Source organism: Talpa occidentalis, unplaced genomic scaffold (assembly GCF_014898055.3).
Source record: "Talpa occidentalis isolate TD23 unplaced genomic scaffold, MPIMG_talOcc4v2.1 talOcc4.10, whole genome shotgun sequence".
In the NCBI taxonomy this organism is placed as follows: domain Eukaryota; kingdom Metazoa; phylum Chordata; class Mammalia; order Eulipotyphla; family Talpidae; genus Talpa; species Talpa occidentalis.
The window spans coordinates 106302328-106327207 of record NW_023600993.1 but is presented as its reverse complement, the minus strand read 5'-3'; the positions used below and the strand labels follow the sequence as shown (position 1 = coordinate 106327207).

Here is a 24880-nt window from a genome sequence, read left to right as displayed (position 1 = left end):
AGGCTGGTCAGACCGTGGTTTGAGGGACAGGCCTCTGTCGTGGGCAGAGCTGCTCACCCTGGCATTGGTGGGGGCACCCCCGCCGGGGCATCCTCGCCCTTCCCCAGGACGGCTTGGGTCTGGGTGGTCACAGTCCCCGTCCTCGCCCGCAGGTATGGACGACCAGGGTGACCCGAGCGCTGAGGAGACGCCCAGGGCCGTCAAGCCCACGAGCAAGGAGTTCCGGAAGACGTGGGGCTTCCGCAGGACCACCATTGCCAAGCGCGAGGGGGCCGCGGATGCCGAGCTGGAGGCGCTGGAGCAGCAGCCCCCGCAGCAGAGCCTGTCCCTGCGGCGCAGCGGGCGGCAGCCCAAGCGCACGGAGCGCGTGGAGGAGTTCCTGACCACCGTGCGCCGCCGCGGCCGGAAGAGCGCGGCTGTGTCCCCCGAGGACTCCGGCGAGCCCACGTCCTGTCCGGTCACCGACGCGGAGACCGCCTCGGAGGGCAGCGTGGAGAGCGCGGGCGAGTTGAAGAGCGGGCTCCCGCCGGCGCCTCGGGGGGCCAAGGCCTCCCCAGAGTCCGCGGCAGCCAAGGCGGGCGGCGGCGAGGAGGACTCCTCAGACAGCGACAGCGACGGGCTGACGCTGAAGGAGCTTCAGAACCGCCTGCGGAGCAAGCGAGGGCAGGAGCCCTCCGAGAGGCCCCCGAAGGGCGGTGTCCAGAACCGCCTGCGGAGGCGGCGGCGCGAGGAGGATCCGCCAGAAGCCGAGGGCGGCGAGGCCGGGCGGCCCGCGGAGAACTCGGCGCCCGACCGGCCGGAGCCCGAGGCTGATCAGGGGCCCGGGGCCCAGGCGGCCCAGGAGGGCGGGGAGAGCCCAGCGGACGGGCAGGCGAGCCCAGGGCCAAAGGACGGAGAGGCCAGCAGGCCCAAGCCGGAGTGCGAGGCCTCCGACCCCGGCGCCCTGTACTGCATCTGCCGGCAGCCTCACAACAACAGGTGGGTGCGCGGGCATCCGCCGGCGCGGGCGCGGGGCGGCCTATGCAGAGGAGGCAGGTCCCGTGGAGGGGCACGGCCTGGCTGCTTTCTGGCGCGCGCGGGGGCCTGCCACGGGATGGTGGGGAAGGGTGGGGCGCTCACCCCGCGGAGGGCACGGGCTGGCTTGGGCCCCCTCCCGCGTCTTCCCACGAAGGTGGCACCGGGCTGATGCGGTCTTCTGTTCCTGGAAACGCGCCGTGTGATTGCAGGTTCATGATCTGCTGCGATCGCTGTGAAGAATGGTTTCACGGCGACTGCGTGGGTATCTCCGAGGCCCGAGGCCGACTCCTGGAGAGGAACGGGGAGGACTACATTTGCCCGAACTGCACCATCCTGCAGGCGCAGGATGAGGCGGACCCCGAGGGTGCAGACCCGCAGGGGCCCAGGGCCGGGCCCACGGCTGCCGATGGCAGCGACGTCACGAGCATGGGGACCGTGGAGCAGAAGTCTGGCGAAGACCAGGGCATAAAGGGCAGGATCGAGAAAGCTGCAAATCCCAGTGGCAAGAAGAAGCTCAAGATCTTCCAGCCTGTAAGTGCTTGTCCCCGGGGGCTCTGGGCTCGGACATCAGCGCCCGCCTGCGAAGGGGGCGCTGCCACCTGGGCCTGCGTGCTGTGGGCTGTGCTGGCCGTGGACGTGTTGGTCCGGCACCTGCAGGACCCGAACCTGCCTCCTAGGCTGTTGCGGCCGACTCGAGCCCCTGTAGTCAGTCAGTCTCTGCACAGAGGGCGGTGCCTGTGGGTCTTGGGCCTGTGTCTGCGCGCCCCAGGATAGTCAGGGCAGCTGCTACCAGGAGGATCTCGGGTGCCCTCGCACTATAGGTTGACGTCACCCATTTGCAGACGTGTTCCCGTCAGCGCCCGCATCGCGTGTCTTGAACCCGCAGAGCCTGGGTGGGGCCCTGGCAGGGGAGTCCAGTGGTTCAAGGGCGGCCTGGGACCTGCACCGTGGCCCAACGCAGCCCCAGCCCTAGTGTTCTGGGACTGCCTTGTGGGAGACCCAGGCGTGCTGCGGGGCACCCCAGCACCTGAGGCCTCTGGCTGCCACTCTCACGTCCTCTGGGCCCCAGTGGCTCCTGCCCAGTCGTGTCCTCGGCCCGCACTCGTCTGTGCCCTTGGGGCCCTGGTCAGCGCCTTCTTCAGGCCTGTCGGAGCCCCACTGCAGGGGCGGGGCCTACCCTGGCGTAGGCCGCTGCGGGTGGGGGTGCAGCCGGGCCACTATCCCATCCCACTGGCCGTAAAGGACTTGTGGGAGCGGGCGGGACTGGCCACTTCGTCCCATGCTTTCGTGCTCACGTGTGACACCGTGCAGGCTTAATCTTGGATTCTGAGCGCAGCTCGGTTTCACGGGCAGGAAGATAACGGCCGCAGAGACCTGGGAAAAGAGACGTTGCTTGAGCGCGTCTGAGGAACGCGCTCCGTGGCAGTCCGAGCGGCGGGTCACACCTTGGCCGTCGTGGATAGAAGCAGCCGTGGTTGGCGCTGCGGTGTGCTGGCCTCCCCTGCGGCGGGCAGGCAGCTGTCATCTGGGGGCAGTGTTGGAGCAGCGGAGCTGGGGTTTGGCCTGGCCTCTCTGCAGGGTCTGCCCAGAAGGGTGTCCTGGCCCCGTGTGGCGCTCTCAACGCCATTCATCAATTCTCCAAAAGCGGATGCCCGGGGTCTTTTCTGGCACACTGCTCAAGGCGGGCCGTGGGCAGCCCTTGTCCCCGGGCCATTTGCTGCTTTAAAACCAGCAGCGGGGTCTCCTCTCTGGAAGGTCTGGGCCCACCTGACGAAGCCAGGTCTTTTTGATGGATTCAGGATCCCTTGGGCCTGAATTGTGGCACATGTGCCGGTCATGGACCTGAGCGTGGCCGACAGCCCATCAGGTCCACAGAGCATGGGGGCGCACCAGGCAGCGCTGGAGCCCTGCCCCAGAGGGGCAGAGGGGCGGGAGGGGTAGAGGTCCATCTCGCTCGTGGTCACGTACTTTGCTCCATCTCTGCTTGAAAGCGGGGGACTTGAAGCTACAGAAGGCGGCTCGCAGAGGGCCTCCTCGCCGAACCCGGCGAGTCGTGGTCCGAAGCCACATGTCTCTCCACAGGCTGTCGAGGCTCCTGGCACCGCTCGGTGCATCGGGCCTGGGTGCTCGAGCGCGGCACAGCCTGACTCCGTGTACTGCAGCAGCGACTGCATCCTGAAGCACGCCGCGGCCACCATGCGCTCCTTGAGCTCGGGTAGAGACCAGAAGCCAAAACAGAAGGAGAAGAGCAAGGCGAAGCCGGAAAAGCCGAGTCTCCTCAAGTGCAGCGTCCAGGTGCGTGTCTGGTGGGACCGGTAGGGACGCCGGGTGGACGCCCCCCCAGCATGGCTGGGGGCCCCATGGCTGGGGTCTCCCGGTGGGAGACGCTCGTGATGTGAGAAGGGGAACGGTGGAGGCGGGCGGCCGCTGCTCATCGACTTCCCCGTCGCGCTGACTGCGGCCGTGTCCATGGCTGGGGCCGTGGAGCCACTGTTTCAAGTGTGGTCTTAGCCTGCGTGGCCAGTGGTTGTGAGTTAGCGCTGTTGCTGCTGCTGCACTCAGCGAGCGGTGCCGGCCCCCAGCCCTTGCGGGAGCACGATGCACCCACCTGCCCGGGACCCTGGGCTGTGCTCAGGCCTCTGTTGCACTGGCTGCCCCGTGCCTCAGCAGTGGCGGGTGGTTCTGGGTCTGCAGTCTAGTGTCGCTCAGATGGCGGGGGTGGGTGCCACATAACTATGGCATCAGGGTGCTGGGGTCCCCAGGTACGCCCGGCAGCACCCCAGCTCAGGAGGGCGGGGGCTCGAAATGTTCTTCGTTGTAAAGTGAAACGAGTAGAGACGTTCTTCCGACCCTGACCTTTGGGGTTTTGCTGCTTTTCTAGGCAGGTGTTAAAGTTTCTTCTGTGCACAAGAGACCAGCTCCAGACAGGAAAGAAAATGCCATGAAGAAGGCGGTGGTGGCTCTCCCAAGGAACGAGGGCCTTGTGAAGGAGGCCCCCAGCGAAAGCAGCACCCCGTCCTGGGCAAGCGACCACAACTACAACGCTGTCAAGCCAGAAAGGACCCCCGCCCTCTGGCCGGCCCTGGTGTGCGCATGTATGTATCTCCCAGGGCGCCCTCCCAGACCCCTCCCACCGCGGCCGGCCACTCGGCCCGTCCAGCACATGCCCAAGCCCCATCTGCCGCCACTGCTGCCTGTGCCCTGAGGCCGTGCCTGGCTTCTGCTGGCTCGTCCCTGGCCCTGGGTCTCTCTAACCTGTTTTTGTTACCAGGCTGCGGTAAGTATTCGGATTCCTGCCAGCAGACCGAGCAGGCTCGCGGCCCGGCTCCTCACCCGCCTCCCCAGGGGCCGTGCGGCCTGGAGCAGCCCCGTGGCAGGAGCATCCCCACAGCCTGCCCCAGCACATGCATCTGCTCTGTCGAGTGTGGCGGGCCTCCTCCAACACGCACCTTAGTCAGGCCCCCGCGGCCCAGCTACATTTGGTGGGACAGGATAGTTTCAGTTCAGTTCACATGCTGCGCGCACGCACACACACACACACACACACACACACTTTCCCTCCGCTCCCCGGGGCGAAGGTAAGTGGGCATGGGCGCAGGCTTCCCAGGTGTGCCCTGACCACGGGCAGCTGCCAGGAGAGGGGCCTTGTGGCTCCCCCAAGTGTGGGGCTGTGAGCCCAGCCCTGCCCAAGTGGCCACGAGCAGGCTTGAGCTGTTTCCCGTAGATCGTGTGACGTTCTAGAGCGGGCCTGCGGCTTGGGTTTGTCTCCTTGTTTCTCAGCCTAACTTTCCGAGATTAAATTACATAAATTTAAATTGACCTGTGGGACACTCTCATTCTGCTAAGATGGCTTCCTACTCAGCGTTACGCGCTCTGTACCGTTTGTGCCTTTTTAAAAAGCACAAGTGACTAGGCGGGCCCGCGTGCCAAGGCTGGGAGGTGCTGCTGTCCCCCCCTCCCCGCCCCACTACGGCCTTGCCTGGGGAGGCGCTCCTGCAGGGCGCTGGACCTGGCGACATCAGCGCCGGACACCACGCTGTCCTCGAGCGACTAAGTGGACAAGGTCAAGACCTCAGAAATGGAGTCTCGCGCGAATGGCAGGGGAACTGGGGGCAGGGGGGGCTTTGTTTTTGTACTTCTAGGAGTGAGGTGTTAAACACAGTCATGACCGCCGTGCGGGGGCTCGGCACGCGGTAGGGTTAGCCCCCCGCAACACGCCTCGCCTCCGCCAGCCCAGCCCCTCTGCACGGTGACCGAGCACAAATGACACACTTAAACATAAGCCTGGCCTGCTGCACGCGGGCGGGGTGCCGCCTCGGACCACGGTGCCGGTGTGCCCCGAGCTCGCTGTGGGCGCACAGACGAGGGGACGCGGCCCAGCCACAGTCCAGGTAACGGCGGGTCGAGCTCAGCCCCACTCGCCTCTGTGTGGACCAGACCCCCGGCTGCCACAGACTCGTGGGTGGCGCGCTAGGAGGCGCGGGGCCCAGCGGGGGCAGGAGGAACCTGGGCAGACGGGAAGGGTGGGTGCTTGCCTCTGGAAGTCCAGCCCTGTCTCCCTGGGGGGCGGGGGGCTGCGGAGGCCTGTGTCGGCTCCCTGGGGGGCCTCTGACCCTCACTATGGAGGCAGACATCCCTGCCCCCCACACCATTCCTTGCACTCAAGGCAGTGACTGCGCTGGGCAGGGGTGGGCAGGCACCGCACACACTGAGCAGGACCGGCACCCCCAGGAGAACCTTGGCGCACCCCTGCCCATCCCATGGGCTGCAGACAACCCCTTCCCCTCATCAGCTCCTCCCTGAAGCTGCTGCGTGCAATTTGAGGTGGCAAATTTGGGACCAAGGACACTTGTCACTCTCCAGGGCAGGCCTGCCCAGCCGGGGGGGCTGCAGGAGACCACGGCACAGCGCACAGGAGGGGTCTTGCTTTTGGACTAGCAGCTGCTGCCCAATTTTTTGTTGTCCCAGAAAGGTCCTTTTCCCTAGAGATGGCAGGGCTGGGGGCGTAGGGTGGGGGCTGGGCCCCTTTGGCAGGGGTGGGTGGTGCACAGCGGGTCTCTGAGGTGCGCTCCATGCTGCTCCTGGGGCTCTTTACCCACGTCCACTCAGAGAAGGGGTAGGCTTTTCTCTCCCCCCAGGATCATGCTGTTAACTCTGGGGTCCTACAGCCCTCCTTTAGGGTGTTCATCGCTGCTCGGTGCCCGCCGCGGCTGCAATGCCCAAGGAGGGGTGCAGGCGGGTCTAGGACATGGGCCCCTGACAGGCTCATAGGGCAACCTCAGTCACTGGGGAGGCGCTAATGCAGCTCCATGTGGCCTGAGGGTGGAGCAGACCCTGAGCCCGTGGGTAGCTCGGGTGCTGGCAGGCCTGTCCCTGGGCTGAGGCCCCGGCCTGGGTGGAGCGCATGGTCCTGGGCTAGCAGCCCCAGGAGTGGGCACAAGGTTGAGGCCTGCCCTCGGCCATCAGGGAGCCGCTCGAGATGGCGCTAACACCAGCCGCCTCCCCCAGTCGCCTCAGAGGTGCCAGGTTGTTGCTGAGGGAAGGACACGGGCCTTGTCAGGCCTCTGTGTGGGGTTCCTCTCCTGTCAGCGACACGCTAGTGCCCCAGAGTGCACTTTCCATGAATAACAGCCACCAGCTGAGGCCAGGCTAGGCGGCTTCACATGCACACAGACCTCATGCAGGGAAGCGTGTGCTGCCACACACTGACCTCCAGGCCCTCCTGGAAGGACCCAGCCTCAGAAGTGGCCAGGGGTGTCCTGGGGCCCTGTAGAACTGGGTCCTTCCTGGGCAGTGGAAGGTGCCGTCACCCCCCATCTGGCATAGCGGCGCCCTCCGCAGAGCGTCTAGCTCGGGCTTGTGTGTCCACGCCCCGTGCAGTTCCAGCCGTAGCTCCTGGAAATTAAAAGAGTAGAAGTGTGACGAGCACATTTGCCACTTTCACTTAATGAAGGTGGGGGCAGCTTTGAGGCCGAGGCCCAGCGGATTCAGCAAGGGCCTGGAGGTGACCATGTAGCCGTGGCCAGGCCACTCACTGCCACCAGCGGGTTTTGTGCTGAGGCAGACCCTGGGGGCTCAGTCCTCCCAGGGGAGAGTAGACGGGCCTCCCACCTGGGCCTGTACTTGCGTTGTCGCTCGGAGCTGTGGCGGGGCGCCTGGCCCCGGGGCCCCTCGGGCCTCGACCGCCTTCCATTCCGGTGGCCGACGAAGCACACCGGCCAGTCCATAGGCAGCCAGCCCAGCCGGGCGTTGCTTTACCTTGAGCCGTGTACGCATGTCAAGGTGCAGGCGGCGCCCAGCGCAAGGGTACAGTCCCCTGGTGGGATGAAAGCCGCTTGGACCGGACGCCAGGAGGAACAGCGCCCGCTGGGGAGCACCCGCAGCCCCAGCTACCATGCCCTGGTGGGGAGCCTCCAGGCTGTAGCGCCCGCGGTGTCTGGAATCACATCTTGGAGGTAAAAGCAAGTCAGTTCTTGCGTGTGCTTCTAGAAGAACAATCCACCTCGGCGCGTGTCAGCCAGGGCACGGGAGCAAGATGGTTGCTGCTGCCTGTACGCTAGGGCAGACCTGGTGGTCATGGGGAGGGGCCATGCTGCCCGCGAGCCCCTCTGGTCCAGGCACTGGGGAGCTTCACCCCGCGGAGGGGGGTGGGGGCACCGGTGCCCCACAGTGGCCACTGCAGCCTCATGTTTGGGCTGCCCAGGGTGAAGGGGCGGGTGCCAGGGAGAGACAGCTAGGGGACTGCGTGCCGTCCTGAGCTGCCTCGGCAGCTGCAGGCAGCGGGGGCTGGGCAACCAGCTCCTGCTGTCACCTCGGCCTGCAGGGCCTCCACCCAGGAGGCGGCCGCAGTCCCTGTGGCGCCCTGTGTCCACACGTTGTATGTGAGGCCCGCCAGTGCCACCCAGTGGCCACGGGCTGCAGCGCCCCCAGCCTTGCCTGCCAGGCCCAGGTCTGCTGCTTCTGCCCCCTACGCGGCCTGCGTGTGCTCTGCTGGCATCAACCCAGCAGCTCACTCCCGTTGCCGACAGGCAGGCGCGTATGTGAGCCCCTCCGCGGCAGCTTGTCCTCCGAGCGCACGGGCGCCCCCGGCTGGCCCAGCACGCGGCTGTCCAAGGAGCCCGCCCTGGACGGCAGCCAGGGCCCTCTCCCAGGCCTGGCCTTGGGCCCTCCAGGACCACCACAGGCACGGAACGTGGGACGGCAGCGCCCTCTGCTCTGGTACCAATCTAGTGCTCCCTCCCCTGCACAGAGCACTGGGTCCCTGGAGCCCCCAAGGGCCGAGCCACACTGCTGTAGCACAGGCTCTTGTGGCTGGTCGCCAAGATGCCTTGTCCTGCCATTTTATTCATGACTTCGTACAGCACAAGTGGGTTTGCGTGGTCTTGCAGCTGGACGCAGTTCTCCTGGCAGCACTGGGTTTCTCCCCCGCGGGATACCTGGCACTAGTGGGTGGCGGCGGCGGCTCACGTAGTTCCAGTCGGGACCAGACGGACTGAATTCCGAATAGTGTCTGCATCTTAGCTGCTGCTGCGTGAGACACACAAGGGTGTGCCCGTGCGATGCCAGAGCCCCCGCCCTCAGGGTTTGCCACAGGTTTACCTGGCTCATTTTCCCACTTGTGGGTTCAGCTGGGATGGGTGAAGAAAGTTGACTTTAAAGACAAGCAACTCATTGTGGAAAGGCCAGAGGCTCGGGGAAGTCACCCGTGCCTGTTGGGCCCGGGGTTGAGGCCTATGGCGTGCCCTGCTGTTAGGCCCAGCTGGGCCCCCCTGCGTGGGGAGCGGGCTTGGATGTTGCTGGGGGTCATGGGCGCAGACCTGGAGCCAACGCCCTAAAGGCAGCGCGGAGCCTGCAGTCTGGAGCCTGGGGTGGGGCTAGGCCAGTCGGGGTCCTCGCACTGCCTCCTGCCTGTCTGGAGTCGGTTGCGTTGTCGGGGTTTCTGGGGGCATCTAGGCCGGCTTTTAAAGTTACAAAAGGACACCACTAGACCCTCAGCAAAGACGAGCTTGTCGGCAGTGAGTAGGCCAAGGTCAGCCCCGGCCACTCGCTTTTCCTGCCCGAGGTCTGCCCGGTGCCGCGGGGCTTCAGGCGTGAGCTCAGCCCCGCCCTCCGTCCTTGCCCCAGGAAAGGGGTGTCTGGAAATTTGGTGGAGGCTGAACACTAGCAGTACCTGGAGCTAGAGGCCACGGGCCTTGCAGGCCAAATCTGAGGGTAAAGGTACGTCGGCATGGACAGGCGTCGCGGCCTCCGTCGAAGCATCTGCGCAGGAGCGGGGGGGGGTTACCCTTCAGGCCCTGGTTTCCGCTGTCAGGGTTTCGAGTCTCCATTTGTGCAGACGGCCGAGCCCCACACAGCCCTGTCTCACATCCTGTTGCTGCTGTGGATCTTGTAAAGCTCAGTGACATGTGCACGCACACGTGCGCTACAGCGGAACATGGGCCCTGCACACGTGCTGGGGCCCTGGGGCACGGCTGCTGTTAGGGCCCTGCAGAACCTGGCCACAGGCCCCCCAGTTCGCAGGAGACTGGAGGGTTATGGTTGCTGGTGCTTGGTGTTTTAAGCCCTGGGGGAAAGTGAGGGTCTCTGTGCCGGCACAGCCACCTCCCTAGACGGCCACCCACGGGCGTGCCACGGCCCCCGTCCTGCACCGCAGCTGCTCTGAGGGCACCCCTGGGGCCTCAGTCCTTGCTCCAAGACATAGTTAGATTCAGCTACAGAGCGAGCTGCTGCGTGAAGGTCTGCGCAGGTCGAGGGGCTCTGGTGCCATAGGCTGCGGCGTGACCAGAGCCCCTGTCGGAGCAGCGCGGCGTCAGTGAAGGCCTCCACGCGCTGGCCCCACATAATTGCTGTCGTGCGTTTCCCACCAAGGTGGGCGCCCTCCCCAGTTGGGATTCCCGTTGGTGGCCCTGGCGGCATGTGCTCTGGCCGACCCCTATCCAAGGCAGTCGCCAGGCCTTCCGGAGGCCAGGCCTCCAGCCGGCCTTTGGTGCACACGCGACCCGCGCCAAGAGGACTCTCTCCCCGCCCTGAGCAGAGCCGCAAGCTTGTGCGTGAGAAATACTTTTTTTTTTTAAGATTCACTTTTATCTGTGTATGCATACAAGAACTGGGGTGTAGGCCAGAGGTGTGGGGAGGGGTTGAGAAGACTTCCCAGAGACGGTGGGAAGCAGAACAGGAGGATCCACTGAAATACACAACTGAGGGGGCAGCGGGGAGACGGGAGAGGTCTGCCGTGCCCTTTGGGTCAGCTCCCTGGCCCGGGATGGATGCAGGCTGCAGTGGCTGCTGATCGCTCTACAGCGCTGAGACTCACCCCTTGGGCCTCCCCTGGTGGTGCAGGCGGTTGAGCACAGCGCTGTGGAGCTGTCCACAACCTCTGTAGCGCTGGTTCGATCCCGGCCGGCCGGCGAGGGTCCCACGTGGCGCGGCAGACCTCTCCTGTCTCACCCGCGGCTCCCCTCAGCAGTGTATTTCAGTCCATCTGCCTGTTCTTTTCCTCGCTCTGGCTCTGGTGAATTCTCACCCTCCTGAGCATCTGGCCTGTACCGATTCTTGTATAAATAAATAAATAAATCTTTAAAACAAACAATAAAGAGGGAGCCTCAGCTTCGGTTAACTTTCGCTGACGATGTAGGTGAGGCCTCGGGAGCTGGTCCCAGTGTCCTTCCCTCTGGTCTGCGCCCGGGCAGGGCCTGGGGGCTGCCGCAGGCCCGCGGTGCGTGTCCACATGCTGGAGCCACGCTCACGCAGTCTGTGGGTTTCCTTTGCAGCCACAAAGGACGACAGGCGAGCGGAGGAGACCTCAGCCATAGCAGCAGCGGTGCCCAAGAAATTGGCCCCTCCAGGTTCCTCGGCGGGCGGCAAGCAAGCTTCACCCAGAAATCTCCTCCCAAAGAAGACGCCTCTCACCAGCGTGGCTACAGCCAAACCATCCTTAAAGAAATCGCCGTCTGGGTTCACGGGCGCCATCCCCAAGAGGCCATGGCTGTCGGGAGGGGCCGGCGGGGCCAGGCCGGCGGGGCTGGCTCCGGGGGCCACCGCGTCTGCTCCCCGGAAGTTGCCTGCTTCTGCTGCTGTGGTGGGGGCCGCGCGGAAGTCTGGGGCCGCCACCACGCCCTTGGCGTCTCCAGCTCCTGGACGCCTGGGGGGCTCGGGCCCAGCCCCTTCACAGCCAAATTCGCAAATTCGGCAAAATATCAGGCGCTCCCTGAAGGAGATTTTGTGGAAAAGGTGGGCTCTTTGTCCTGAGTGTGTCCGTTAACAGGGCAGGCTTGCCCGGGGCCCGGGTCGGGGTGAGGGACCCTGACGCGGCGTGTCCCACCAGGGTCAGCGACAGCGACGACCTGGCCATGACGGAGGCGGAGGTGGGCAAGGTCGCGCTGCACATCGAGAAGGAGCTGTTCAGCCTGTTCCGCGGCACCGACACCCGCTACAAGAGCAAGTACCGCAGCATCATGTTCAACCTCAAGGACCCAAAGAACCAGGTGTGCGCTCCGCCCAGCCCTGGGCGCCCACGCCCTCCCCGCTGCACCTCGTCAGGAGCCTCTCCCTGGCCCTGGTGTCCACCCCACTTCACCAGGTGACCCCCTCTGAGCGGGCCTGGGGACCGACTCCCTGCACGGCCAGTGGACCTGCACGCGGCGCCCTTGGCTTCCTGACGGGGACCTTGGGGAGGGGGCGCGGCCTCGGGGCGGCTGGTGGTGGATGGGAAAGGCGCGCTGGAGAAGGGCCGGGACCTGCCGGCCCGGCTTGCATGTCCTGCGCCCGTTGCCCTCAAGCTGGGTGGTGCATGATGGCCGTCCCCGCGCCGGCGTCCTGCCTCTGTCCCCGCCACGCGCCATCCAGAGTGGGTCTCGTCTCCTCGGGGTGGCCTCTTTAGCCACCTGGCCTGGAAGCCCAGCCCTGGTCTCTGCTCTCCCGCAGGGGCATCTGGGGAGCTGGGCAGCACCCCCTGCCCAGCATGCCCCAGGCACCGCGTCCCCAGCCCTGTCTGGGGAGCCCGTGCAGCGCCTGAGGGCAGACCCCGGGTGGAGTGGTGACAAGGTGCTCATCCCCAGGGCCTCTTCCATCGCGTCCTGCGTGAAGAGATCTCCTTGGCCAAACTCGTGAGGATGAAGCCAGAAGAGCTGGTGTCCAAGGAGCTGTCCATGTGGAAAGAGAGACCCGTGAGATCCGTGAGTGCGGGTGGGGCGGGGCTGTTGGGGCCCCGAACGCCCCTGTTCTGGGGGTGGCTCCCCTGGAGAGCGGGGCTGACATGGGCATGCCTTCTCCTGTAGGTGGCAGAGCCCCGAGCCCGGCCGCGCGGGGAGAGCAGGAAGACGGCCGCCAAGCCGGAGCCCCTCCCGGACATGGAGGACTCGCCGCCTGTGTCAGACTCCGATGTAAGCCTGGGGCCCGGCCGTGGCCCACCCAGCCAGACGTGCGGCCCTGCGGGTGGGCGCTCGCCACAATGGGGTTCTGGGCTGTGACTGCCTGGCGGGCGGATGGCGCCATGTGACCGGCTGGCGTTTGTGTCCCTGGCCAGGAGCAGGAGTCCGCCCGGGCAGCCCCCGAGAAGAGCGCGGCACCCGCCCTGGACGTCTTCAGCAGCATGCTGACGGACACCACAGGCCAGCACCGGGCGCATCTGTTCGACCTGAACTGCAAAATCTGCACCGGTGAGCGTGGCCGGCGTGCGCGTCCTCCCTCCCCTGGCAGCGGGCCTGGCCGCACACTGGGGCTGTGCTGCGGCCTTGTCCTGGCGGCCGTGCCCACCTAGCGCAGCTGAGTTGAGAAGAGGCCGGGCTGGAGCCGTTGTTTGGAAGATGAGAAAGTAAAGATAAGTCGCCCGCCCCCAGGGAGGCCTTTCTCGGCCGCCTGTGCGTGGCCACCCCAACCGGTGTGTCTTCTGGCTGCCCTGCTTCTCCTCGGCTGCTGCACATGGGCCCCTACTCGGGACGGAGCAGCGGCCACAGCTGTGAACCCTGGCGCCCGAGCGGGGCCCCGGCCCCGGGTCGAGTGTGGCCGTGGCAGGGACACGGGCCGCTCTTCGATAAGGCGTTCACAGGCTGAGGCTGAAGTGGGTCCTGTGGCCAGTCCCCGGCCTGTGGCGGAGCGTGTGTCAGCCACGCCCTGCCCAGTGTTGCTCCCTTACCATGCCATTCCTGTGTCTTAGGCCAGCTGCCCTCCTCGGAAGACGAGCCAGCTCCCAAGAAGCAGAAGCTCTCCATGCCTGCCAGGAGGGAGGACTCGAGGCCCAAGCGGGAGGGCCCCACCCCGGAGCCTGGGCTCAGCCCTGCAGACGACGCACTGCCGGAGACCACAGCCGAGAGCGCCCCCGAGCCCGATCGGAGCAGTGCACCCCGGCCACTCCTAGAGAAGAAGGCCTTCCCTGGTCCACCGGGGGACCCCGAGTCCTCCACCCCGGAAGGCGCCTCCTGCGGGGCTGGGGTGCTCACCACCGTCACGGTGTCGGGCCGGGACCCCAGGACAGCCCCCGGCAGCACGTGCGCGGCCCCGGCTCCCTCCGCCGCCCGCCCAGACGGCACCCACGCAGTAGAGCCCCGCCCTGACGCAATGAAGCCTCCCGTGACCTCTGTGACGCTGCCCAAGTCCATCCTGGCCAAGCCATCGTCCTCGCCCGAGCCTCGATACCTGCTGTCCGTGCCCCCGTCGCCAGGCCTTGGGTGCGTCCCCGTGCAGCCACGGGGCTGGGGGTCAGGCGGCCTGCCCCTGGGGTAGGGGCCTGGGGCTTGCCTTCCTGGCCACTTTCTTGGTGCCAGCTTTTCCTCTTGAGCCGGAACGTTCACTTCATCATGATGGGTTGGTTTGAAGAAGCGAACCCCCACAGCTCACCGGGCTCAGGCCCTGACGTGCCGCCCCACGCTGGAGGGCTTTTACCAGAGAGGCTGACCGGCCCCCTCTGCTTTCCACAGAGCCTCGGAGCCTCGGTCCCCGCCCGAAGGGGACACGACCCTCTTTCTGTCTCGACTCAGCACCATCTGGAAGGGCTTCATCAACATGCAGAGCGTGGCAAAGTTCGTGACGAAGGCATACCCCGTGTCCGGGAGCTTCGACTACCTCAGCGAGGTCAGCAGGGTCTGGCTGTGGGTTCCCCAGGGCCTGAGCTTGGCCCAGACGCAGACTTTCCCGAGGGCAGGTGGAGAGCCCTGTCCCGCGGGTGCTGGCGCCCCTGTGGGGGGCCCATGGCGCTGTCCTGCCCTTGCTGCAGGGACACTGGGCTCCTGGGGCTCCGGGACTTGTGACACGGCTCTGGCCTTTGTGGCGAGTAGTGCAGGGCCAGTGCTGTGGGGGCAGGCGGGCGAGTCCCCCCCCGGGGGGCCGGCGCTGAGTGCCACCAGCCTGGAGTCCGCTCCTGTGCCCGCCCCGAGCTGGCCCGTTCCTGACCCGTGCCCGTGTTCAGGACCTGCCCGACACCATCCACATCGGCGGGAGGATCGCCCCGAGGACCGTCTGGGACTATGTTGGCAAGCTCAGGTCTTCCGTGTCTAAGGTACCTGCTCGGCTGCCCCCCCCCATGGAAGGTGGCGTCTGTCGTCCTGCTGGGGACGCGGGCACCTGGGCGTGCTGGCCGGGGGCGGTGGGTGCGGCCGGAGCCCCTTGCCCGCCCTCAGCCCTGGGAGCCAGGCCAAACCCGCTGGCCAACCCTCTGCCCTGTCTGTGTCGTAGGAGCTGAGCCTGGTGCGCTTCCACCCCGCCACTGAGGAGGAGGAGGTGGCCTACATCTCCCTCTACTCCTACTTCAGCAGCCGCGGCCGCTTTGGCGTGGTGGCCAACAACAGCCGGCACGTGAAGGACCTCTACCTGATCCCGCTGAGCGCCAAGGACCCCGTCCCCTCCAAGCTCCTGCCCTTCGAGGGCCCAGGTGAGCATGGGCGAGGCGGCGCAGCGTCCTCCTGGCCGAACGCGAGGCTCTGTCCCGGGGCTGGCTCCGGGCGGCGTCCCGGCGCGGCACCATGCGCTGTGGAATGGCTTCCAGCGGGCGGCTCGGGGCCGTCCTGGCGGCGTCAGCTGTCTCAGACGCGCTCGGTGCAGAAGGACGCCTCCCAAGCCTGGCCTCCGCGAGGCTGGGCTGCCGTCCCGCCCGAGAGTGCGCCTGTCGCAGCGCAAGGGCCGTGGCCACGGCCCCTAGTCTCCAGCTGAGGAAGACGCGGCGTCCCCTCCCTGCAGCGCTGGCCCGTGGAAAGGCCGGGGGCAGTGGCGAGGCGGGAAGCGTTGCTGGAGTGCTCCTCCCAGGCTACCCCATGTGCCGCCACCTCCCCGTGGCAGCTGTGTCCTGCTCGCTCTCCCTGGGGCGCCACTCCCTGGCCTCGCAGGCTGTCTTGCCCCGAGGCGGTGGGTGCTGGCACGGGCAGCAGCCACCCTGGCCCTCTGGCCGGGCCCCACCTCTCCCTGCTCTTTGGGATGCGCCGTGCAGGGCTGAGTGGTGTCGGGGCTGTGGGGCGCCTTTCACAGCATGACCTGAGGGGTCTTGGTGCCAGAGACCCAGTAATGGCAGGCCCTCCAGAGGGCCCCTCACTGTCCCTTGGGCGAGCGCCTAGTGGACGGCACTGGCCAGCCCCTGGGGGAGCATGAGGGGGGCAGCCAGCGTGCTGGGCAGAGCACAGAAGAGCTCACTCCCTCAGACCGGGAAGTCCTGGCCCAGAGCTTGGGCTGGCCCTGGGCATGTGGTCGATCCTCCATGGGGCAGGGCGGTTTCTTGTCTTGAAATTCACGCCAGGGGAGCCAGCCTCTCTGAGAAAGCGGAAGTCCCTTCCCTTTGGGGCGTGCGACAGGTGCTGGTGGGGTGGCTGCGTCATGCCTTATGAGGGTGGAGTGTGGGGGTGAGCTTCGGAGATGGGCCTGGCCATTGGGCCACTTGCTGCCTGCAGCCCCAAGGTCTGTACCTCCCAGTCGGGCACCCAGAGGCCCCACTGTCAGCACCAGGCGGTGTGAGCGTCTGGCTGCAGCCGCCAGGGCCTCGGAGCTGTGGTGGGCGTCACTGCTCCCGCTCTGCAGGTTTCTCTAAGGGCTTCTTAGACCCGAGCTTGCTGCCACGGTGCCTTTAAACTCCCCACTGTGCCTGCTTCTGCGACGCTAACGCCCTTCCCAGCCTAGCACCTGCTCTCCCGGTGGGCGCCCGCCCGGCCTTGCTGTGCGGTGTGCCTGTGTGTCGTGGGAGGGCGCAGGGCAGGCATGGGCCTGCCCTTGTATAGCACACCTGGGCAGCCCTGCAGACTTGAGGGTGGCAGCCCCACAGCAGGTGCGGTGCCCACTGCCCAGTGAGCTTTGGCAAGGTGCCGTCGCCCGAGGTCAGTGGGGCCTGGCTTCAGGGCGGCCCCCGCGTGACAGGTGAGCATGTCCGTGGCCTGGGAGCGGTAGCCGCATGCAGACTCTGACCCAGGCCAGGAGGCGCGTGCCGCGGCCAGAGGGCCCTTCCTCCTGCTTCGAGATCAATAAACGCATTCCTGCAAACCGGTCGTGGCGTGTCTGAATCCGAACCCCTCTGTAGCTCCCGGTGCCTGCCACGCCCCCCACAGAGGACGGTGTCTCCGCTCTCGCCGACTGCGCCGGGCCCACGGGTGGGGCTGCTTGCGGGGCCGGCTGGACACGCGTGGTTCTCGCAGTGAGTCGGCGCTGCGCGGCCAGTGGGCGTGGGGGCAAGAGCAGCTTTGTGTCGTGGGCCTCAGGGTTGAGCGGTCCCTTGAGGCATCTGCCCAGGGCACAGCTCCTTCCCCGTGAGACCATGCTGGGCCGCGCGCCTTGCACGCCCTGCTGCCGCCCTGCCTGCCTCTGGGCCTGCCTCAGCCGTCAGCGCCTTTCTGGTGGATCCCTGCTCCTGGCGTCCCCACACCCCCTCAGGGCCCCTGAAGACTCGGCACGTCCACGCAGCCAGAGGCCGCCTTCGACCCCAGCACGGCTGTGAACACATGCGCCCCCACCTGTGAGGGCGTCACGCCCACGCCCTGTCCCAAACGGCCCCTCGCCTTGGATGGAGGCCGGCACATGCACTCCTGCTGCCCGGTGCTCCCTGCTTGCAGCGCCCTCCCGCCGGCCCAGAGCAGTGCCTGGCTGCCTGGCTGCGGTGGGCCCCGCTCTCTGCCCGGCCTCACGCCCCGCCGCTGCACGTCTGAGGCCACGCTTCCCGGGTGCCCTTGCAGGGGCCCAGACGGCCCTGGTCGGGGCCTGGCTGTGTGCCTGCTGCTCAGGCGTCTGCCTGCCCAGCAGGGCTGCCCAAAGGCCAAGGCCCGGGCGCCGGGCCCCAGGCACTGCTGACTTTTTGGACCTCCCGCAGCCGCACACGCGCCCTGCCTCGGGTGCCGCCTGTCTGGGGCGCACCCCCGTGGCTGTGTGCTCGTGGCCCTGGGGCTCTGCGCGGGCGCCGGCATCGCCGGCCTTTGTTCTCCACGCAGAGGTGACCGCACAGCTGGCGTGGCCTCGCCCGCGGTGAACTTGAGGACGGCCTGTTTGCTCAGAGGTGCCTGGGAGCCCAGGCCGTGGAGGGTGTCTTCAGGGTGGGGCTTCCTCACCAGGGGCCTGCCCCACCCTGGCCTTCTGCCCGCTGGGCAGCATTGCTTGGCTCTGGGCACCCCGACAGCACGACGCTGGCCCAGAAGGCCAGAGCTTTTCCGAGCCAAACCGCCCTTAGTTCACACTCGGGGGAATTGATGGCTCGCCCGGCTGCTGCTGAGGGCTGGGGGGATGCTGTCCAACGAGGCGGGGTGAGGGTGTGTCAGGGGTGCACCGCGGGAGGGCGATGCCACCCACTGTCCTCCCGGGCTGGGCCTCTGCCTGTCAGCCGCCCGCTGGCCTCGGGGAGGCCGGGCGCCCCGTCCCTCGGACCGCGCCTCAGAGCCGGACGCGGCGCCAAGGAATGGGGAGTTCGGCCTGTTTTCCTTTTTAGTGACTGAAACGGCAAAGGGCGACCCGTGTGTCTCGGCAGCGCGGCGGGCGCCCCGAAGTCATAGTGTGCGCCGCGCGGCCCCTGCCCGAGGCGGCCTGCCCTCTGTGCTCTGGGAGGGGCGCGCCGGGCGCACCCTGGAGCTCTGGGCTCGTGAATGGGGCTGGAAACCGACAGTCCCGGCAGGACGGTCCGGCCCGGCTGGTGGAGTGACCGCCTGTGTGGACGCCAGCCCCGCTCCTCCCGCTCCCGCCGGCCGCCTCTCCGCGGGCGCCCCCGGTGGCAGCTGGCGGCTGCGCAGCCTCAGGGCGGGGCGGGCCTCTGACCCTGCGGGCGCCGCTGTCTTCCTGCCTCCGGTGGAGGCCCGGGGCTGTCTGCCTGGCGGGCAGCCATGGCTTCACCGCGTTCCAGGTTGAGCTGGGGGCCACCCAGGGGCCCCCCGGCTGCGCCTCTGCTCAGGGTCACGGGCCGCGTGGACCCCGGCTCTGGCCTCAGCTGCTCCCCAGCAGAAGCCCGTCGAGGTGGGCAGCTGGGCTTGCTCGCAGCCCGCAGGACCCTTCCGGCTCTCGCTTCTGTCTTGCCGCAGGATTTCGCCCCTGCCTGGGGAAGCGCCCCCGGGACGCCTGGCCGGCGCCTCTAAAGTGGCCACAAATGTTTTGTTTTTCAGGCCTTGAGTCACCACGTCCAAACCTGATCCTGGGGCTGGTGATCTGCCAGAAAACCAAGCGTCCCGCGGCCGCCGGAGAGCCGGACAAGCCAGATGAGAAGCGGGCCCGGCCGCAGGTGCCTGAGGACGCAGACACCCCCAAAGCGCCAGTCGCCCCGCCATCTGACAAGAAGGGCCCCAAGTACCAGCTTGGTCCTGGGGAACCGGCCAGCAGCACCCCCCCACAGTCCCCACCCCCGCCGCCGCCTCTCCCAGAACCACCCGCGCCTGCCCCCTCGTCGGTGCTCAAGTTCCTGTCGTCCCTCAAGCCCGGTGCCCCCAGCGCCGCTGCACCGCCCACCACGCCGCCCGCGGCCCCCGCGGCCGCGTCCTCCACCACCGCTGCCCCCAAGACGGCCTCCCCGCTGGAGCACATCCTGCAGACGCTCTTCGGGAAGAAGAAAGCCTTTGACCCTTCCGCCAGGGAGCCTGTGGACTCGGCCCCGGCCTCCCACCCCGACGGCAAAGGCAAGGCCGAGGGCGGGCTGCCCGCAGCGCCCCTGCTCGACCCCATCGTCCAGCAGTTCGGCCAGCTCTCGAAGGACAAGGCTCTGGAGGAGGAGGAGGACGACCGGCCCTATGACCCCGAGGAGGAGTACGGGCCCGAGCGAGCCTTTGGGGTCCCGCTTGGCGATGGGGGGCGGCGCCCCGACACCGACCCGGCGCCCGAGCCCGCGGAGCGCGAGGAGGTGGCCTATGACCCTGAGGACGAGACCATCCTGGAGGAGGCCAAGGTGACCATCGACGACCTGCCCGGCCGCATGTGCGCTGACCTGCGCGGGGGCCCCGCCGCCCCCTCGCTCGTGGAGCAGCAGCAGATGCTGGAGGAGCTGAACAAGCAGATTGAGGAGCAGCAGCGGCAGCTGGAGGAGCAGGAGGAGGCGCTCCGCCAGCAGAGGGCCGCCGCCGGCGCCTCCATGGCCCACTTCTCCGTGTCAGACGCGCTCATGTCCCCGCCGCCCCGGCCGGCCCTGCCTCGGGCCGAGCTCTTCCCACCAGAGCAGCCGGCCGCAGGCAGGCCTGCCGCGCTCCCCGCCCCCGGGCCACCCGCCGGAGACTCCAGACCCAGCAGGGACCCCCGGCAGGCCCGGCGCCTGGCGGCCGAGAGCGGCGAGGCCGAGGCTGGCCCCAAGGCTGCCGCCAGGGAGGCACCCGGAGCGGCCGCCCAGGAGGAGCAGGAGCTGGGGCCCCCGCCCTGGGCGCCAGGCGACGGGGCTCTGCCGCCCGCCCAGCAGGATGGGTCCGCGGGCGTGCACATGGAGAGCCCCCCCGCCCCGCTGCCTGGCGATCCCCCTCACCCCCGGCCGGGGAGGCGGCAGCTCGGCCCGCCCGTAGGGTGCTGCTGCCCACGCCCCCCAGCACGGCCTTCCAGCCCAGCCCCCCACTGCAGCCGGATGGCCCCGGGGGGAGGCCCCCGTTCCCTGGCCCTGGGCCAGCGGCGCAAGAGGGGGCACTCGGCCCCTCCCCGTACGACGGTCCACGACACCCTCATTTTGCTGACAGAAGCGATGGTCCCGTCCCCGACGCTGAAGGGGACAGAGGCAGACCCGGGGAGGGACCCCCTCTGTTCCTGCCCTCCGGGCCCAAGGGGGGAGGGCCTCTGCCCCAGCTGCAGGGCTCGCGAGAGCCAGCCCCACGCCCCTTCGGGGTGCCAGGGCTGCACAGCCCCGCCTTCCCAGGACCCAGGGGCCCGGCCCCTCCGTTCCCAGAAGACAGCGTGACTCCTAGTAACGACGGGCCCAGGGGGCCCCTGCCGGCCAGGTTTGGGGCCCAGAAGGGGCCCATCCCGTCCCTGTTCTCAGGGCAGCACGGGCCATCTCCTTATGGAGACCCTAGGGGCGCTGCCCCCTCCTACCTGGGGGGCCCCAGAGGAGCAGTACCCCCCGCATTGGAGGAACGCAAGGACCCCCACGGGGACAAGCGGGAATTCCAGGACCCCCCTTATAATGAGGTGGCAGGGCCTCCTGGCCAGTTTGAAGGGCCGGAGCCGGCCCAGTTCCTGGGGAGCAGAGGGCCCACCCCCTTCCAGTTTGGAGGCCAGAGGCGGCCTCTGCTGTCTCAGTTTAAAGGGCCCCGGGGGGGGCCTCCTCCCGCTCAGTTTGGAGGTCAGCGGGGCCCCCCACCTGGCCACTTTGTGGGCCCCCGGGGGCCACACCCCCCTCAATTTGAAACTGCCCGGGGCCCCCACCCCAATCAGTTCGAAGGACCCAGAGGCCAAGCACCCAGCTTCATGCCGGGGCCCCGGGGGATGCAGCCTCAGCAGTTCGAGGAGCAGAGGGTCAACTCGCCCCCGCGGTTCGCGAATCAGAGGGCGCCCGCGCCCCTTCCCTTCGGGGGACCCAGGGCCTCGGCTCCGTTTCCCGACGGCAGCGAGCCGGCACCCCCACGCTTCCACTTCCAGGGCCCTCCGGCGGGGAAGCTGGGCCCTCGGCCCCTGCTGGAGCTGCCCAGCCACCCCCCGCAGCACCGCAAGGACCGCTGGGACGAGGGGGGCCCGGCCCCTGCCCCTCCCGCAGGTGCCCCCGGGCCGGGGCCCGGGCCCGAGACCGACGCCCAGTGGGCCGCAGCCGAGTGCCGCGAAGGCCAGGGCCACGAGTACCGGGGCCAGGCCTTCGAGGGGCGGCCGCGGGAGCGCTTCGAGGCGGGGCCCAAGGAGAAGCCGGCCGAGGAGCCCGAGGGCCCGCTGCCCGACTGCCGGCCGGGCCGGGCCCTGGAGGAGCGCAGGCGCGACCGGGAGCACGGCAAGCCCTGGGAGCGGGAGCGCAGCCGGGCCTGGAGCCGGGAGCGGGACTGGGACCGGGGCCGCGAGTGGGACCGGCACCGGGAGAAGGACGCGGGCCGCGAGTGGGAGCGGGGCAAGGAGCGGGGCGCCGGCCGCGACAAGGACCGCGAGTGGGGGCGCAGCCGGGAGCACAGCCGGAACCGGGAGCGGGACCGGGACCGCAGGCGCGGCCGGGACAGGTCCCGCAGCAGGGACCGGGACGGGGACCGGGGCAGGGCCCGGGAGCGCGAGCGGGGCCGCGACCGCCAGGACCGCAGCAAGAGCAAGGAGGGCGCCCGGGAGCCCAAGGCCGAGGCGCCCCGGGCCGCCGCCCCCGCCCCGAGCTAGGCGGGCCGGGCTGCGACTCTGTAAATGTCGTGTACACGGTTTCCTACCAAGATTTGACACCTTTGTGGCCGCGCTTTTTAAAAAACAGAAAACGCGAAACGGTATTTCCATTTGAAGTCTCTGAAATGGGAAGTGTCGCCGGAGCACGTGGCTTTCTCCGGCCGGGCCGGGCGGGGCGCGGGGCGGGCGCGGGCTTTCCCCTCTCGCGGGCTTGGGTCGCAAATTCCAATGGAGAAAGCAGCCGCCTCGAGTCCCGCTCGGTTCCCGCGCGCGGCCTTCAGGAGCGAGGCGCCGCCTGGCCCCGAAGAGATGCTCCGGCGCCCTCGGGCCGGGCCGCGCCGCGTTGGCGGGAGGCGTTGTTGTCACTGAGAATGGCGCCGGGCGAGCGCCGGGACCCCGCCTGCCCCTGCGCGCGGGCGCGTCCTGAATGTGAAGCGCGCGAGCCTAATTTATTCGACTGTACAAATACACTTTGGTCCTTTTTTTATGTTTTCATAAACTTACTTTTGCAAACGTAAAATCAGAGACTCCGTTTGTCCTGTGGCGCCCTCGCCGTGCCCGTCGCTGCGGGTCTCTCAGCCCGGCACCGGCGGGCCCGCGGAGGGACGGCCGCCCGCCCGGCCCCGCGACCAGCCGGCAGGGCACGCCGGGTCGAGCGCCAGCGTCTAATAGGATGGGAGGTTTTTACATGTGAAACAGATTTTTCTCATTTAAATGCACAAATGGAAAACTCGTGTTTCCGTAGGGTTGTTGGCGGGGATTCCTGGGAGCTGTGTTTCCTATCGCGGAGTCTTCTAGCAGCGCACCTTGCGAGGAGGCGCAGCCTCGGTTTTGTTACTTGAGGTAGAATAAACCTCTCAGACTCCGCGTGTCCCTGGGGCTCTCCGTGGGCACCCCCAGCTCGGGGCCAGCTTAACCCGCGGCGCCCTTGGCACAGCCTCCCTCCACCCATCAGGCCCTTCTGGGCGCCGCCAGGCGCTGCCGACCCTGGAGCTGCAGCTCCAGCAGCCCGGGGCTGTGCAGGGAGAGCGGGGAGTCAGCAGCCAGTGCAGGGCTCTCCCCAAAGTCCACTGCTGCTGGGCTCAAAGAGCGCAGGCTCCGCCCTGAGCCGACTAGCGCCCGGGGGTGGGGCACTGGGACAGTGGTGGACAGGGCCGTCAGGCCCAGGGGAGCAGCTGCTCCCATGCTGGCACGGCCGCTGCAGACGGAGAGGACTCTCGCGGTGCTGGCCTTGGCTTTCAGACGGTCAGTGGCTCCGCGCGCTGGCCTCAAGCTGGCAGCCAGTGCCAGGGGGTAGCTTCTTAACAGCACCTGCGCCCCTCCCTGCCAGGAGCCGAACCCGCAAGCACCAGCAGCCAGGCCCAGGGCTTCTAACGGGGGGCACAGCGGACGAGGGGGAGTCCTCGAAAGGAGGCAAGCGAAGGGGGGCCGGCAGGGCCGCTGCACCGCCCACAGACTATTGTCAGAGAAACTGCTGTCCAGGTGCGCGCTGGAGCCCCCAAAGCCACGGAGGCCGGCCCCGGCCGAATGCAGCACCAGGGAGCCTGAGCACACGGGCCCTCGCAGTCTACAGCCAGGGCCCCGGCCAGCGGCTCCCCTTCAGCAGCCCAGGTGCCCCGAGAGCACAGGCCCCCACCAGCCATGTGCAGCCCAAGGGGGTCTGGGCACCTGGTACTGCCCCCCCCCTTTCTCTTTCTCTCTGGTGCGGGTGCCCTGCGGGTTCAAGGCCAGGCTTTGCTCCTCTGGGCCAGCCGCACCCATGCAGGCTCTCTGCCCCTGTGGCCTCTGACCTGCGGGAGCTCGCAGGTGTGCCTTCAGCTGCCAAGTGTGCGAGGGTTGTCCCAGCAGCTTCAGCGACCTGTGACAGGCTCAACCTGTGGTTGAGGGTGTGTAGGCCGCTGGGCCTGGAGCTCTGGGGCCGAGCGCACCTGCTGGGCACTAGGACGGTGGGCACATCGCTGGGAGCCCCAAGCTGGCTGCGCTGGACCAGCTCCCGCGGGCGCCTCAGCCTCAAGGTTGCCCTGGCAGCACCTTGGTCTTGGGGGCAGGCAGGTTGGAAGATGGGCAGGTCAGGTTGGAGGGGGCGTCCCCTGAAGGGGGCTACGAGCAGAGACCTCAGAGGGATGCTCAGCCTGGGGGCCTTGGCAGGAGGCCGACCTGGGCTCCAGGTGTGTGGCTGGGCCAGGCGGCCTCCATAGCCTGGACACCCTGTGGCCACAGGTTGGGGATCCCGGCGCTCCAGGCCCCTCCTGCCACCAGGTCGGGCTCCACTGCTGGGCTTTGCCTGTTTCTCCTGGCCCGGAATTGGCATCTGGCTTCCCTGCCCCGCAGAGCCCCCCACCCCCCACCTCACTGAGGCTGCACTGACCCCCGCACGCCTGGAAATGCCTTTATTTGCTGCTGCTGCTGCTGCTGCTGCCACTGGGAGGGGCGGGCGGGCAGATTTCTTCCCTCGGCTCCGCAGGGCCAGCCTGTCCTGCCCGTTGCCGGCTGGGGCTGGCCCTGCCCCTCCGACGTCTCTGATGCCGAGTGTTTGTGACGAGATGGTGTCTTTCTCTTCGTGTTCTTGCACAGGAGGCCTCATGGCTGGGTCTGTGGGTTTGCAGCTTTCACAACACTTGGGAGACTTTGCACCGCGGCCCACGGTGCCCTCCTCCTGCGTGTCTGGGCCGGCACCCTGGGCCATCCACCTGCCGGCCTCTCCCGTGTCACCCTGGACAAGTCCTTTCATGCTGCGAGTCCACCCGTTTTGCCCTGAACAATGCACCGCATGCAGGCGAGGAGCCGAGGTGGCCACGGCCGCCCTGCAGGGAATGGAGCCTCAGCGGGGACGGGCCGGCCCGGGCGTGGTTGGGAACGGGCCTGGCTTAGCGGCGGCTGGTCGTGAGCAAGGACGGCTCAGCTCCTGGGAGATGAAGGGGGCCTTGGGGGTCCTTGTCACTGCTGGAGTCTTCTTTTTTTTTTTTTTTTTAAAGATTTATTTATTCATACAAGCCCTGGGTACAGTCAGGAGCGCGGGAGGGTGAGAGAATCCACCAGAGCCAGAGCGGGGAGCAGAGCAGGCAGAAGGACCGAAGTACACTGCTGAGGGGAGCAGCGGGCGGCAGGAGAGGTCTGCGCGCCATGCGGGACCCTCCTCCGGTGGCCGGGGAGCAGCCGGGGATCGAAC

General features: G+C 67.9%; 1 protein-coding gene across 1 annotated transcript in view; it reads left to right on the top strand.

The window, feature by feature from the left end:
* DIDO1 (death inducer-obliterator 1) overlaps positions 1–22217 on the top strand; it is a 34544-nt gene extending 12327 nt beyond the window's left edge. The window contains exons 3-17 of the mRNA XM_054693909.1: positions 153–978; positions 1227–1548; positions 3100–3312; positions 3899–4112; positions 10788–11247; positions 11342–11501; positions 12075–12191; positions 12294–12398; positions 12542–12674; positions 13172–13682; positions 13932–14085; positions 14420–14509; positions 14686–14881; positions 18564–19842; positions 19938–22217. Of these exons, the coding sequence (XP_054549884.1) occupies positions 155–978; positions 1227–1548; positions 3100–3312; positions 3899–4112; positions 10788–11247; positions 11342–11501; positions 12075–12191; positions 12294–12398; positions 12542–12674; positions 13172–13682; positions 13932–14085; positions 14420–14509; positions 14686–14881; positions 18564–19842; positions 19938–21711 (6552 nt within the window). The 5' untranslated portion in view covers positions 153–154 and the 3' untranslated portion in view covers positions 21712–22217. The remainder of the gene's footprint in view (positions 1–152; positions 979–1226; positions 1549–3099; positions 3313–3898; positions 4113–10787; positions 11248–11341; positions 11502–12074; positions 12192–12293; positions 12399–12541; positions 12675–13171; positions 13683–13931; positions 14086–14419; positions 14510–14685; positions 14882–18563; positions 19843–19937) is intronic.
* Positions 22218–24880: the final 2663 nt, after the last annotated feature.